The sequence below is a fragment of the Pterocles gutturalis genome, unplaced genomic scaffold, assembly GCF_000699245.1.
Source record: "Pterocles gutturalis isolate BGI_N339 unplaced genomic scaffold, ASM69924v1 scaffold36026, whole genome shotgun sequence".
In the NCBI taxonomy this organism is placed as follows: domain Eukaryota; kingdom Metazoa; phylum Chordata; class Aves; order Pterocliformes; family Pteroclidae; genus Pterocles; species Pterocles gutturalis.
The window spans coordinates 1-15,805 of NW_010099115.1; the positions used below are offsets into that span (position 1 = coordinate 1).

A 15,805-nucleotide genomic window follows, 5' to 3' on the forward strand; every position below is an offset into this window, starting at 1 on the left:
GTCCTGTTTTCTTTGCACTGGGCTATTTTGTCTTTTATCTTATTGCTTTGCATTATATTATCATATTCTGTTTCATTCTTACTTATTATTTTATTGTTATAGCTTTAACCATAAGTAAAGTTAAGCTCAATTCTTTAAGTTGGTGTCTGTGTCCCTTGCGCTGACCCCGTCTATTGGCAAAACACTGACTCTGGGTCATCCAGAAGGACAAGGCTGAACCCCATGTCCACATCGCAAGGAAGCGGTGGGAGATAGGCACCACAGAGACCCTCCTGGATGTGGAGGCACCATCCGCCTGTTTTGCCAATTGATGGGGTTACCACAAAGGACACAGGCACCAAATTAAAGAAGTTGGCTTATTTTTACTTATGTTTAAAGTGATAAAATAATGAGAAAAATAATACAGTAAAGATAAACTAAAGTGAGATAAGGTAAAGCAGCAAAATAATAAGCAAACTACCATAGCAAGCATAAAATAAGGTAATGCACCTAATCATTACTCCATAGAGTTAGCGATAGTGATTAAGATACAACACCAATTGCCCTAATCATACGTTACCATCATCCAGATCCGCAGTCGCTGGGGAGCCCAGTCACAGTGAGGATTTGGAGAACCCTTCCCGGCAACTGGGAAATCTCTATACAGTGCATCCACTGTATAGCTGAGGCTTTCAAATTTCCCTGCAAACGTTCCCCGCTTTTACACAATTGAATAAACAACTTTCTATCTCAAACTGCAAAAAGAACATCTAGTGTGGTTTTCTCCTTGTTAACTTCCATCTCGAGCTTGGTCGGAGCAGGAGAGGGGAGACAAGAACAAAAGAATTTGGTAATCGTGATTATGTATCTCTCAACAAAGTCTGTCACAACTTGCCACATTCTCTTACTTAGAGGTTTATTTGTTTTTGACAAATGAGGCTACTGTTACACAATTAGTATTCTTCTGCTGACTAACCTTACACAGCAAGCGTTACAGCAAAGCTCTATAAGTGTTACAACTAAGTTTTTATAAATTGTCATATATTCATAAGGTAATACATTACATATGTGATCAATGTTATACATATCAGATATATTGTGAGGTTGTAGGTTCATCTAGAGGTCAACTTTGGTTCAGGGCTCACCGCTTAGGCCCTAGTATCTCACTGCCAAACTCCAGAGGTTTGCTGCTTGCTGGAGGCTGAGACTCGGGAAGTTGCAGAGAGACCGCCAAGGCTGTTCTGGACCCTTGTGCGGTTACCCGTTGCTGCCCAACCACACAGCCACCAACAATGCAGCCGAGGGAGGCTTTAGGCATATCCAGAGTGACTCAAACAGTCGGGGAACTGGGATATATAAAGAGATGAAGTACTTGATGCCTTCCCCAGACTGCTCAGGTCTGCTTTTGGCCTGAGCCTAGAGGCAGAGCCTCTGGGAATACGGCATTACCCGCTGTGGAGGAAGATCCAGTTCAGAGGGCACTTCAACCAGCTGACACAGAAAAGTCCATGGGACCAAGCAAGGTGCTTCCCAGGGTGCTGAAGATTTTCGTAAAGCTCTCATCCAACTTTCCTCATATTTCAACGCATGCAAACCACGGGCAGGTGTGATGGGTGGGGCTGGCAAAGAGCTTTCCAGAGGAGCACTGGAAGAACATGGGAAGGGGATTGAGGAATTCAGGTGTCTACCAAAAACTCTCTGCAAGAACTGGCCCTGTGATCCTTCTCCCAGAACCTCACAGGCTGATGAGAGGTCTAACCCAACAAGGGACCTATGATTTTCAGCCCACCCATGCAACACAGCATGAAACAAGTCAAATGCACTGAGATTCAGGTTGGACTCCAAATAGGGCCTCCAGGTTTATCCTGTGGGAAGGGCTTTGCTTGCATTGACTTTATTTTAAATTATTTTGTGGTTTGAGGATAAGAAGCAGCTATTTCTTTGTATTTACTCATGTGTTTTTACATCTTGGTGATACCCTTCAAAGCCTTGAAAAAGCACATGCCTTTGCTTTGCACTCTGTGTGGTCGCTCCTAACCTGCTGTTAGGAAACCAATCCTGCAGAGGAACCCCTGGGGCTGGGCTCAGCACAGTGTTGCCTGCAGCACTAGTGATTCCCATCTGTCGCAGGTGGATTCATTTCCTTCCCTCCAAATGTCCCTTAACACACCCTTTCCCTTTTTATTGCTATTCCTTTGCTGAAACCTGATGGTTGAGATGGGATTGCTTTGGAGACTGAACAACACTGTTCTAGGTGGTCATTAAATAATCGCTCACAACATTCCCAGTCATCCAATTAACCTCCACGTTTAATTTCCTAACTTTTTCAGTCTCTCTCCATCTTAAAAATCTCAACATCTTTTGAGGCATCCACTAATTCTTGCTTTTTTCCTCTTTCACTGTCCTATCCTTTTCAAAATGGGAGCGCAGCAGCAAAGCATAGGTGAAGATTTGTCAGCGAGTTACTGAGTGATGTAACACAGTTTTCCATATTTTATATTCCTCTGTCACATACTTTAAGATTGTATTTTTCTAAGCAGCTGTTTTCAGCTATTTATGATGATGCTGGTTTATTTATGAGTTGGTCCGAATTTGTCAAACCTCCTAAAACATTTCAATTTTTCCCTTCCGGTGTTCATGGCAGACTTTATGTATTAATGTCTTGGGTTGTTCACTTTGTTGTTGTATGGGGATAAATATCCGAATAGAGTGAAATCAGCTGTGACAGGAAATGACTTCCCACTATTCACAGGCAACTACCACAGGCAAAGGCTGAACTTCTGCATAAGAGTTTGCAAGATCAGAGTATGTAAAAAATGAAAACAGACATGTCATCTTGAATCTTTGCTAAATTGCAATAGCTGAAAATTCCAGCCCATCATTTTACCACCACAACAAATTTTCATACCAGGATTTGTTTCTTTTCTTTACCGCAATTTTAATTTTCTTCTAAAGAAGATGTACTTTCTCCTCTAGTAGGTGATTTGTCATCAAATTAGAGACTCTCCCATCTCCCATTACAAAATTTGAATCAACTCATTCAAAGGATACATCTACCCACAGTCACAGCTATGATCCAGGTTGGATCTCCACTTTCACACCAGCTGCAAATCATTTGAAATCCAGATGATGCAGCAGTTGGTTCCCCATAGGTCAACCCCCCTACAGTAAAACTCCAGGCTCAAACTTATCTATCTGGGCTGCAGCTCATGGAGACGCCTAAATCACAAAGGATCCACACGTGCACCCCTGCAAATCCTAACGGCGTCCTAACGGATCATGGCCCAGCTCTAACCTGCAACGAACGCGGTGCCCATGTACCCAGCGCTGATTTGCGACACGAGCTTGGCCTGTAGAACAAACTATGTTAGAAATGAGCCCAAGCACTTGGAATTAGAGGCATAAAATTTGACATCTCCCAAAGAAGAGTGGGGTCAGCAGAAGCTATAAAAACAGGTGTAACACAGGCTCAGCAGCAGAGATTAGACTGAAGCTCTTCCATACAATAAACACCTTACAATAAGTAACTCTGTAAAACTCAGTGGGGAGAGCTCACCCACAGCTTTTGGGAAAATAAACCTTTTGAGAAAAGATCAGGAAAGAAAAAAAAGAGACCATCTAAGAGAGTTATATTTGAGATAGCATTTTTCCACTCAGACAACTGCACAACAGGTATCCTGGTATCAGAGGCAAAGAGCTGGAAGCAAAAGAATTGTCACAGGTATGATGCTAAAGCTGCACAACATGACAGAAAACCATCGCTGAGATTTGTATCCTTGTGTCTCTTCTACATGCAGGTTTTGACCAACTTTGGTTTTCACAGCAATGGAATTTTTCCTCTCCAGGATGGAAAGTAAGAACCTCTTCCTAAGCCTTTTGCTCTGCTACAGCTTGCTCAGAGCTGCCGATTCTCATCTGATAATTGAAGAGAAGAGAGAATGCAACCTGTCAAGGAGCACCAAAATGCATCTCCAAGATCTCCCGCACATCTCCATAGTAGGTTAGTAAAATTGGTGTCAAATTAACAATACAATTGTCGAGTCTCATGGATTATTTCGATAGCTTACTGCAACATTGCAATTTCATATAAATGCCTTGGGATGCAGAACTGAGCGTGGAGCTTAGTGGCAATAGACCCACAGCATCCAAAAATGGCAAAGTGGCAAATCACAGTTTATAGTGGGGAAAAAAGAAAAAAAAAAAAAAAGAAAATCAGACAACTCATTTTCATTTTACAGATTTCACTTCAGGTCCTATCATACTGTAAGTCTTTTCATCTTGAAGAGAAGTGTTTTTCTATTAATATGGGCATTAATTTTCCTTTGAAACTCTAGTGCAGATAGAAAAAGTGAACATAACTTTTTTTTTTTAGAATCTGCTCTTGTGGCAGAGAAATCAACAGTTCTCTAAGGTATTAATATAACCTCCATGTACCTGTGTGCCAAGTGATCTTTAACCAGGGGAAGAAAAGAAAAGCGCAGTGCAAGGGAGAGCCAGACACCATCTACTGATCCAAGACAGGACCAGCTGTGTCCCTGCCGTTAGTGGCAGGTGACCATCTGTCCTGTTAGGGAAGAACCTTGTTAGGCCAGTGCTTAACTCTTCTCTTCACAAGATTTTTTTTCCTAGTGTCTGCCCTAACTCTTTCAACGTAATTTAAGCCAACTTTTTTATTTCAAGAAACTGACAGGGGATAATTAGCTGCAGAACATTATTCATAACTGTCAAAATTTTAATAATTTTAAAAAGAAAACTTCTCTTGTTTAGCTTCCTTCTACAGGCTTTTAGGACTTTTGCTTAAAGCAGGTTGGTTTCTTACCTTGTTTCTGGTATTTCCTCTGCACTCTTGCTCAGGACATTTCTCTAAGGAGAAGCAGTTGCCCCACACATGCATTTCCAATTAAATCTGAACCTCTAGACCCTGGGTTAACTCAAGGCTGTTTAACTGCAAGTTTATTAGAGCTTGTGCTGCTCTGTAGCCTCCCAAGCCATGTCATTTCATGGTCCTTGCGATCCTAGATGCCTTCAGTCTCACACTTTCAATTTATTTTTTTTTATTCCAAATAAAATCAGACATATAAAATACAGTCCCTTCAGCTGGTTTCTCTCTTCTCCCAAAAATGTGCCCATGCCTTAAACATGGCAGGTAGGCTACATCGTGCCAGAGTGTTTAGCCAACAGACATCCAAGATATCAAAAATCCCCCCACGGTATCAGCTCCTTTTGCTTTGGATGGTTCTGCAACACCTCCTAAAAGCCCTCCCTTCCTCTCAGCGCCATTGGGTTGTCTGCAGGAGACACCTTGTCCCACAGGAGCAGAGCATCCGTGTATCCTCACCACTCTGCAGTGAAGCCCAGCTCCGCTGCTTCCCCACTTTAGAGAGAAATGCAGCAATTAGCTAAGGTCAGAAAATAAATCCACAGCAGACTAAGGGGCTGAATGTAAGCAAACAGCATAACCTCCAGCTCACCTTTCTGCTCCTTCTTCTCCTACATGCATTCAAACAGAATGAGCATTTGACACTGAAAATGCAAGAATAATTCAAAAGAGCAAATCTTGGCATAACACCCACCTCTTGTAGCCCACTCGTCTTGGCTGGCCACCCCAAAAAGGAACTCATGTTACAGCGCAGGTTTTAAATGTTGCTGTAGCCATACTTGAGTAATAAAACTCATCCGCAATCAGCTGTTTACACATCCATCTCCATCAACTCTCCATCAACCAGAGTGCTCATGGTATCAAAAGATGCTATGTCTGGCTCAGATTCAATAAAATCCAAGGCCAGAGTTGAAATACATCTTAAAAGGTAAGCAGAGGATTTGCTAGCATCCGCTAGTACAACATGCAATCATCTCATTAACACATGCTTTTTATAGCACTTCAGATGGCAGTTGTATCAGAAGGGGTTAGAGGTGTGTCTTACCAATATTTTCACAAGCTTGTATTACATCTTCCCATATTATAGAATCACAGAATCACTAAGGTTGGACAAGACCTCAAGGATCATCAAGTCCAACCGTCAACCCAACACCACCCAACCCACTAACCCATGTCCCCAAGCACCACATCGACACGTTTCTTGACCCCCTCCAGGGATGGTGACTCCACCACTGCCCTGGGCAGCCTGTTCCAATGTTTGTATTGTTGCAGATGAGACTTGTAAGGAGCTGGTCAGTTGGGCAGCTGTTGAAAACACAGTAGGTAGAGGATGAGGAATATGAGATTAGAGGTCAGCTGGGAAAAGCAGGTGTTTTACCCATCCCAGAAGAACTATACAAGAAACAATTATAACACCCCCCTGTCAAAAAAGGCATCTCTACATTTCCCTCTCATCTGCCCCCTGGGCATCATTTTCTTCTTTACCAAATTCCCTGGAACAATTAAAGTTCATTTACATCACATCAGTGTTTAAATCTCTGTTTAATGTCATCATAGACCATTTAACTGGATGTTATTGAAGAAAATTTATAGGCAAAGCAATCCAGACAATCCTGTGTAATTGTACTATAGAAAATTAATGTAGAATTAAATGGCTTACAAACATCCTGGTCACCATCAGAAAGTTTCAAAGGGCAGCAAAAAAATGCCAACGTAATCTGCCAGCTGGAGCTGAATCTAAACCACTAATCCTAGATAGTGCAATGCCTTTTTTAAGACACACTCTTACTTACACGCTTGAAGTAAAGCTTTCCCTCCCACTGTTTTGTAGAGACATGGAACCCTAACTATAATGATGCAAGGATAATAAATGAACCCCCTCAAACAGCCCACAAATGTGTCTCCTTCATTCTGTAATCATGTCAATCCTGGCAATTATGCAGATTTTTTACCCCAATCATTCACTACATATAGGTAGCGCTTATTACAAACCTCACACACATGGAATAAATGTATCATAGAACAGAATCACAGGATGGTCTGGGTTGGAAGGGATCTCAAAGCCCATCCAGTCCCACCCCCTGCCATGGGCAGGGACACCTCCCACCAGCCCAGGTTGCTCAAAGCCTCACCCAGCCTGGGAAGTATCTCACACTTTAACAGTCTCGCTGTGTTAGATCCCAAGAGAAGTTTTAGTCATGGAGTTTATATATAGCAATAAACAGCATTCGAGCTGATACAATAGTAACAACTGCAGTAAATGCTATTAGCCCTCAAGGGATAATATGAGGAAGTTCGCAGATACTAGTGATTTGACCTAAAGAAAAAAAACCAAAAAGTTACATCAGGCATAGTCTGAACAACCCCCCCAAAATTTACCAGATCCGAGATTTGACCCTACAAATATTCACAAACCTTTCAAAGCTACAGGCACATCAACAAAACACCTTTGCACAGAGCACTTTGTAAAAGAATACAGTAGGTGAGAAAGGAACAAAGAACCGAAGGAGGAAATCCGGCATCACACAGAGGAAGAGTTTATACCAAATCAGCAAAGAGCTCTTTGCTTGTGAAAACCAGCATACACTTGTTAATTCCTGCCAAAATTATGGAGTTAACACTACCTTTTAACAGAAAAAAAGATAGAATTCTAAAGGTTTTTCCTATTTTTGTTCATATGACTAATATGCTAAGTACCCCAATTTTTTTACACCAGAGACCTTTCATCTTCTTTCTCTGAAATTATTTTCCTTCTTTGTATCTGAACAAACTGAAAAAAAAAGTGTAAAAAAGCCCTACTAAAATACAGACATCAGCGCTCTTCTGCTCTGCACAAGCACCAGTGCAGGCACGAGTTCAGAGCCGCTGCGTGTAAGTGAGGACGGCTCCTAGAGACAAACATCTTCATGGCAAAACACACAGTGATGGGGTGGCAACGCAGTTTATCTGCCTTCTCTTGCACAAAAGCAGTATTAAGCATCTCAATTAAACAACCCGTGCCGTCAAATTGATTTAATGTTATGTTGTGCTATTCTCTTTGAAGATTTAACTAAAAGATCCCAGAAAGTCAGCAAAAAAAGAGAACAGGAAATCTTCCAAGGTAGGTGGCTGTCCAGAAAACATTGTTGAGCTAGAACAGTTTATTACTTCTATAGTTTTCGTCAGTGCATTTATTTGCAAGGCTTTCATGGCCATTCCCCAATTTAAATAATTTACCTGCAGTTTGAAGCTCTAAATACTCTTGCAACAGATGCAAAACTTTAATGCTGGAAATAAAACTGGGATCCTAGATTACCTAGAGGTTATTGCTTGGGTTGGGGGGGTTTGTTGGTTTTGATTTTGCTTTATTTTTTACAGTACTCTCTTACACAAAAGGCACTTTAACCTTGAGCTGGTTAAAGTATTTGTAAAATTATTTCAGCGTATCCCCCACAAAGGGTCTCCTTCCGAGTCACGCCGTGTGGGTCAACTGTCTAGGCTCTGCGGCTCAGGGGCACAAACTCACCATCCGCTGAGTTTTAACTGCAGGTGCTGGAAAATTAAAGTAGAGGCATACAAAGAAGTTGGTATTTGGTTGAAAACATTAACTAGTAGTTTTATCAGATCAGTAGGTTCAGATTGATAGACTTCCTCAATGTTACCCATGGGTTTTGAATGTGATATTACACAGGCTGGACTCCTATATTTTGAAAATTGTCTAGAAGAGTAGAAAATAGCATTTTTACTTTGTTTTTAATATGTCATGATAGCCATTCATAGAATCATAGAATCACAGAATGGTTTGCGTTGGAAAGGACCTTAGAGACCATTGAGTCCCACCCCCTGCCATGGGCAGGGACACCTCCCACTAGCCCAGGTTGCTCAAAGCCCCATCCATTTATAGCTAAACCAGTCATTGCAGTGACCAGAAACATTTAGGGCTCCTTTTCCTTTCTAATTAATGTCTCACGTGGTTAACCTTCCTTTAACCACTCCCTAAATTTGCAGGATGACCCAGGTCGAAAGGGGCCTCAGGACATCACTTAGTTTTACCTTCAGCTCAAAAGCAGGACATTCTTGCAATTAAACTCTGTCAAAGTATTTGGGCTTAAAAGCTCCTAAGGCACTTAGAGACCACAGAATATTTTAGCCGAAAACTGAAACACCTGAGAAACTACCAAGTTACAAAAGCCAACAGGGTGCCTGGGGCTGGAGGGCTCCAGAGGTCTCTCCCAGGTACACACTGATCAACCCAACAGTTTCCCCCTTTCCCAATCACAGCCAGAGAAGCAGCACTCCTGGGGCAGGCTCCGAGGTCTCTGTCAGCTCACGTTACCTGTGTGCACGGTTATGGATTCCCACGCACAAACGCGATGCCCAAAGGATTAGCAAGCTCCAAAGGCAGCTCAGCAAACAAACCACGCGAGGTAGAGCGTCGCCAAGTGACCTCACCTCTCTCTCAGCCTTGCAGCTCAGGAGACAAAGTGGGTACCAGCCCCACAGGCTGACAGGGAGGCTCCAAGAAAAGTTTGGGGATCCAAGAGTGTTTCCCTATTTTGTTTTCCTCATACCCAACCCGATAATCATTGCAGATTCTTGCATCCCTTTCTTCACTGCTGCCACATTCTTCCCTACGGAACATTTTCCAACACTCTACCCAGTCACATTTCTAACTGCTCACAATATGGGGACCACGAGGTTGACCCTTCCGCTCGGTAGTTTGGTCTCCAGCCAGCATGTCCCATGGTCCAGTCCCACCACCTCTCCAGATTCCTACCAATACACGTCTTGCTGCTAGCAACTGCCGACTCATTTCAAGCCAGAAGCTCCCACGCTTCACTTTCTTTACCCCTACACTTTATTCTGACCCATACTCATTTTACGCTTATCTGAATTCTCATGGTTTTTCTTCCAGAAACACGCTGAACCGAAGACACCTCCGAAGCCAAGGCCCACACCAGCTGCTGACTGCGTGCCAAACTTCAAAACCTGCAAACCACACTTGAATTCATGTTGCCACTACTGTGCTTTGTGCAAATGCCGAATTTTTCAGACCATCTGCCAATGTCTAATGTTAAGCCCAAAGTGCTAAACCAAACTGGGAACACAAGACGGCTTCTGTCTTTCATCAGCTTCTCTAGCGTGTGTTTCAAACCGCCCCGTGTGTATAGCAATCAAAGCAGAGAGCTTTGAAGCTGGCAGCTTGGGTTTGCCCCTCTTAAAATTAAATGGGCCATGGTTTTTTTCATAGGGTTAATGCTATCACATAAATATATATATATCTCTCATATAAACAGGATGTTTTTTCAGGGAGCAGAGACATTGAACAGCTATTTTTAGCAAAACTGACCCGCATTTTAGGAAGAATTCTGGGTTCTCGTTGACCTGGGAGTTTCTTGTTTGTTTGGGGTTTGGGTTTGTTTTGGTTTAATTTGGTGGGTTTTGGTTTGTTTTTTGGGGGGTTTTTTTGGTTTTAGGTTTGTGGGGTTTTTTTGAAGAGCCCTATTAACCACGGACTGCAGCACTGTCCTACCAGCACCAGTTTTTGTTTGTTTTTTGGGGTTTTTTTTTGGTTCTGGGTTTGTGTTTTTCTTTTTGAAGAGCCCTATTAACCACAGACTGCAGCATTGTCCTACCAGCACCACAAAAATCTGCACCAACAGCATGCAAATGGCCAAGCTAAAACAGGACGGGTTCATCCAGGGAGGGACCACAACCTGGGTTTGCCCACAAGGACAGCACAGCATCAGCTTCCAGCACAGCCAAATTATCATGCAGAAAATGCAGATTTCAGGTTTAGCTCCCCCTTCACACATTCAGCAAAAATCAGGACAATAATTTATATATTTATATTTGTACCTGAAAAGACAAACCCACAACAACAAGGCAATTTTTTAATCATCCCGAGCTGAGCTTCAGTACACCCACCTCCAGGGATTTTAGTCATTCTACCAGGAACCAGTTATCTCCAAGGTCTATCATATATGTGTATATTTGAACCCTGAAGGTATCTGTGCCTCATGACTTAAAAATCAGATTTTTTTCTCCAGCTGCATCCACAGGAAGAGAGTCCTCAGCCCTTCTGCTGCTGCTGCTGAGGACACCGTGCATATAGAGTCCAAAAGCAAAAACACACATCCAGGACTTTGAGGAAGAAAGGAGAGATCAGAAAAAAATGAATGCGTATCCCACACGTACATCTTGAAGAAAACCACGAGAAGCAATCACTCTCTCCTTCTTTGCCCTTTCTTACTATGGGCAACTCTCAGCACCTACCCCCATGGTAGAATTCAGATGGGAATCTCCATGTGCTGCATGCAACAAGTGACCACAGGGGAAAAAAAAATTCTCACATGCTGTATCAACCCTTAAAGGCTCAGAAACAGCTCTGAAGGTACGGATGAAGCTCAAGGCAGCAGCAAGAAGGTATCTAGAAGATATCTTTCTCTTGTTCTTGAAGATCTTTGCCTTAATCCTGAGCTCTTAGGATGGCACAGGGGGAAAACCCCTCTTGGTTAAACTCCCAGGAGAGATGCGGGGACAGCAGCAGCTCTCCCCAACGTCGAGGGGTCTTCATCTGCCAGACTCCAGCTCCTGCTTTTTACCTCTTCTGTTCTGTATCTAAAGTATTCCTCTCCCTGACTCCTGGATCTTCTTTTTTTCTTCTGTGGGCCTTTCTTGACTTTGGAATTTTCCCTTCATCGCACTATTGCTGGTCACCCCAGGAGCCATACACACTCCCAGGGCTCAAGCTGCATCTTCCATGTTCACTCCACCCGCCTGCTCGATGACTCTGCCAGTGTCACTACCAGTGCTCTTTAGCTTTCACAATCAGATATTTTCTACCCATTTCTAATCCCAATCCTGAATTTTCTAATGCTCTGTGCAGGTCTAATTGAGAGGAAATTTCATTACTGATTTATTTCTAAACACAGATGAGGGCTACAAAAATCTCCCAAGCAGGCAAAGATGATACAGATGACATTCTAACAGGGCTCAAGCCACATGAACTTTTTTTTTTTTCCTAATAGTCAACCCAAAGCCCTGAGCTCAAAACATAGGTCAGATGTTGACAGAAATGTTTGTTCATCTTAGATTAGTCTCTGTCATCTATATAGATCTCCACGAAAGAGCCCAAACAATGACAGGATGTCATTTTTTTCCTTATCTTTTATAAAATACATCAGCTGTCATATATGATACAAGCTTGACTTCTTTTAAATCTCCATAAATATGTCTTCTAATCAGACATCCTGGCTCAGGAACCTGTAACCCTCCAGTTACAACAACAATGGGCTTAGGAAACAGAATTTGTCCCCTTCTTTTACTAGGTAGAGACGTAAGTTCCCATCAAGTTGTTTCAAAATTCTCATAACTATAAGAAATCATCCTTGGTTGATACTAAAATCACACCAATAATCACACAACAACTTCTCATGGGGGAACAATATAATTTTCTTACCACAACGTCCAGTTGGTCAGAAAAATTATATTTTACCAGGGTGGAGGGGAACAGGAAGAGAGGAAAGGGAAGGGAGAAGAACCAGAAACCAAACAGCTGTTCTCTAGGCAGCAGCTCCCACTCCAGCTTTGCAGACCCACAGAATGGTTGATGGTGGCAGGGACTGCTGGAAGTCATCTGGCCCCAGCCCCTGCTCAAGCAGGGCCACCTGGGGCTGGTTGTCCAGGATCATGTCCAGACAGCTTTTAAATATCTCCAAGGAGGGAGACTCCACAACCTCCCCGGGCAACCTGTGCCAGTGCTCTGTCACCCTTCCCACAAAAAAAAAAAAAAAAAAAAAAAAAAAGTGTTTCCTGATGTTTGACCCTTCCAGTATGTCCATGTGTCTGTTGCACTGGGGAGCCCTGAACTGGACACAGTCCTGCAGGTGTGCTCTTACCAGTGCTGAGCAGAGGGAAGGGATCACCCCCCAGACCTTCTGACAACACTCCTCTGAACACAGCCCAGGACGCCATTTGCCACCTTCCCTGCAAGGGCACGTCGCCAGCTCACGCTCATCTTGGTGTTCACCAGGACCCCTGGGTCCTTTCTGCAGAGCTGCTCCCAGCGTGCTGTCCCCCCCAGGGGCACGACTCTGCACTTCTCGTCTTGAACTGTGTGAGGCTCCTGTTGGACCTTTTCTCCAGGCTGCCGAGGTCCCTCTGGACGGCAGCACAACCCTCGGGCATGTCAGCCACTCCTCGCAGCTTTGTGTCACACGCAGACTTGCTGAGGGCACGGTCTGCCCCATCATCCAGATCGTTAATGAAGATGTTGGCTACAAGCTTGCGGCTGTGGGCTGAGGAAATGGAAAGTGCAGAGACCATGAACGAGGAGCTGGAGGCACGGAAGCTGAACCAGCAAAGCACGGGATGGTGCACGTACACAGTGAAGGAAAAAGAAAGAAAAAAAAAGAGAGGACTTGTTTTTCAACACACATGCACATACTTTTTTATGTAGCATTCCTCTGTAGTGCATTTTGACAAGTTTGATTTATTAATAAGCCTTTTTTGTAACTGGGATTGATTAGAAAGAGGTTACACTTCTTTGCCATTCATCTATCACACCAAAGAATATATATAACCAAGTACTCTGAAATTGTTATTAGCCTTAGTGACTTGACTTTTCTGGGTAAAGATCGTGTTGCATGAGGTAGTGATAGCATTCAGAAATCAGTAAAACATGTACACTTAATATTTGCTTCCTGTATTTAGTTTGAACAGATATTTATATTGAGGAGTTGTTTGTAAGAGCTCCCTAAGGGACCTATCTGAAATGTCATCAGCACACAGATGATAAAACATCCACATGACAAAGATGGAGTGTTTAATTTTTCATTGTCACATACCAAAATGCCTCCACTGAAAACTTACTGGAATTCAAGCTTAGAGACAGCCCCAGTAATGCTCCATGACAGAGCCATTTTGTTCCTAGAGACTAATGGAAATTTTACCCTAATTACAGTTAAGGAGGATGAAGCACAAATAAATCACTATTAGCTTTTCCAAATATTGCCTATCTTGTGTGAATTTAAAACACATACGGTATTCTCCCATCCAAAGTCCTGACTTGATTGCTTATTGTCACACTCAAAGACCATAAAATCCAAGTTTATCCTGACGGATAAAACAAATGGGAGAGTTAACATCTTAACAACTCTAACAAACTATCTCTAAACACCTCCTAGTTTTCCAGGCTAATTACTGAAACTGTCTGGGAGACCCCAGAAGGAAACCAAACAATTCCCCATGTCAGCCTTTAGGATCGTCTCACAGAAGGAAAGATTTGATGGAAGGTAGAAGAACTTTTTCCAAGCTTTATAGATGAGTCAACAGTATCTATGATGCTGCTTTGGCTGAGGGTGATGAAAAATTCAATAGAGTCCCTTGGAGATGCAGAAATAGTGCTAACCTCGTGATGAAATGAATTATAGGAGAACCAGACGGAGATTTGTATAACCAAACTGAGGAGCCAAGGAAGAACTTGTACATGCCATGCCCAAAGCTGACTCTGTGGGAGCTCTATTTTACAGTGTAAAAATTACATCATCTGAGTCCTGTGGCAAACATGCTCCTCGGAGTATTGTGGGACACACTGTTCGTGAGGTACTGCAGTCTTGAGGTCACTCACTGTAGGGGTGTAGACATTAAATGACACCCAAGGCCAATGCAAAAAATAATTAAATCATAACGTTCTTCATCAAAGCATTTCAAGTTGAATTAGACCATTTTATAGCCAGAAGTAACTCTATAAACACAGTAAATAGACCCATTCAGCATCTGTTCACATCCAGTATCCTATTTAACTCAGAGACATCACGGTGAGTGGCAGGACCAGGGCTAAAGAAAACAACTAAAACCAGACTCCCCTAACAAATCAGTGAGCACTTCACATCTTTTTTTTCCTGTCTGCTTCTGAGGTCTGAACTGCTGCCCTTCTGGCCAGCCTTCTCCCCACAGCGATCTCCGGCATACAGAAGGGAACACGGGGGAAACGTGCCACGGTTACTGCGTTGCAAGTTCCCAATCGCCTGGAACAGATTGCTCACAATTTCCAAAACTGCAAGTGCACAGCAAACAGCTACTCATTTCCAAACAGGAACATGACCTTAGATTTTTGTAGGTCATTTAATAGTGGAAAAGAAATAATTGCTTTGTGTGTCAGATGCAAACCACCTCAACCACCACATGCTTTTCTAACCGTGGGGATGAGACAAAGTCCCACGACACTTTGGATGGGCATCCCACCAAAGGCAATGAGGGAAGCCGCCCCCCCAAAGGCTACGGTTCCCAAGTCACAGCTGAGCCATAACAACACAACTGGGGCATCACAGGTGGGCCCACACACAGGCAGGGCTGAATCTCAGCCCTCTGTGAGCGGTTCTGTTGTCTCTGTTTGTACAATCTCCACTCTGAGCTGTTCCAGCTTGCATTCCACCCGTACCCAGGCTCCACGGGGTACTTCGCAAAGGCATCATAAGCTCCCGTCAATGCAGGTACAGCACAGCGCACGGGCACACACACAACAGACCTGCAACGCATTTCCTCACTCCCAGTAGCTCCTTAAGGCTGTAAAAGGGAAGGGAAATCCAAGCTAGTTACACAGCCAGCTGCAGGCCCTGGCGTAGCATCCTGGTACTCATAACGTGCTCCATACCATTCTTGAACACACAAAAAAACCCACCAACACCCGCTCCAGACAGCTCCAGGTAAGTTATCAGCAGAACATCCCAGGATCTCTAACGTGCTTTAACAGTGCTCCCAATTTCTTCTCATCCAACAACGTACCGAGGATCCTGAAATCGGCAGGAGCTTGCAGCTTTGCTGTTGATGAGCTATTTCCAGTACACTGAACAACAGCGAGAGAAGTTTTATACCTGTGGCCAGCAGGGCGAGGGAGGGGATTCTCCCCCTCCGCTCTGCTCTGGTGAGGCCCGCCCTGCAGTGCTGCGTCCAGCTCTGGGCCCC

General features: G+C 43.4%; 1 protein-coding gene across 1 annotated transcript; it reads left to right on the plus strand.

Annotated features, from left to right (window-relative positions):
• Window positions 1–3,761: 3,761 nt before the first annotated feature.
• ASIP (agouti signaling protein) lies at window positions 3,762–9,943 on the plus strand. The gene is given in 4 exon segments (XM_010075354.1): window positions 3,762–3,979; window positions 7,902–7,935; window positions 7,937–7,958; window positions 9,753–9,943. Coding segments are annotated over 4 exon segments (408 nt in total). The 5' UTR covers window positions 3,762–3,804; the 3' UTR covers window positions 9,930–9,943.
• Window positions 9,944–15,805: the final 5,862 nt, after the last annotated feature.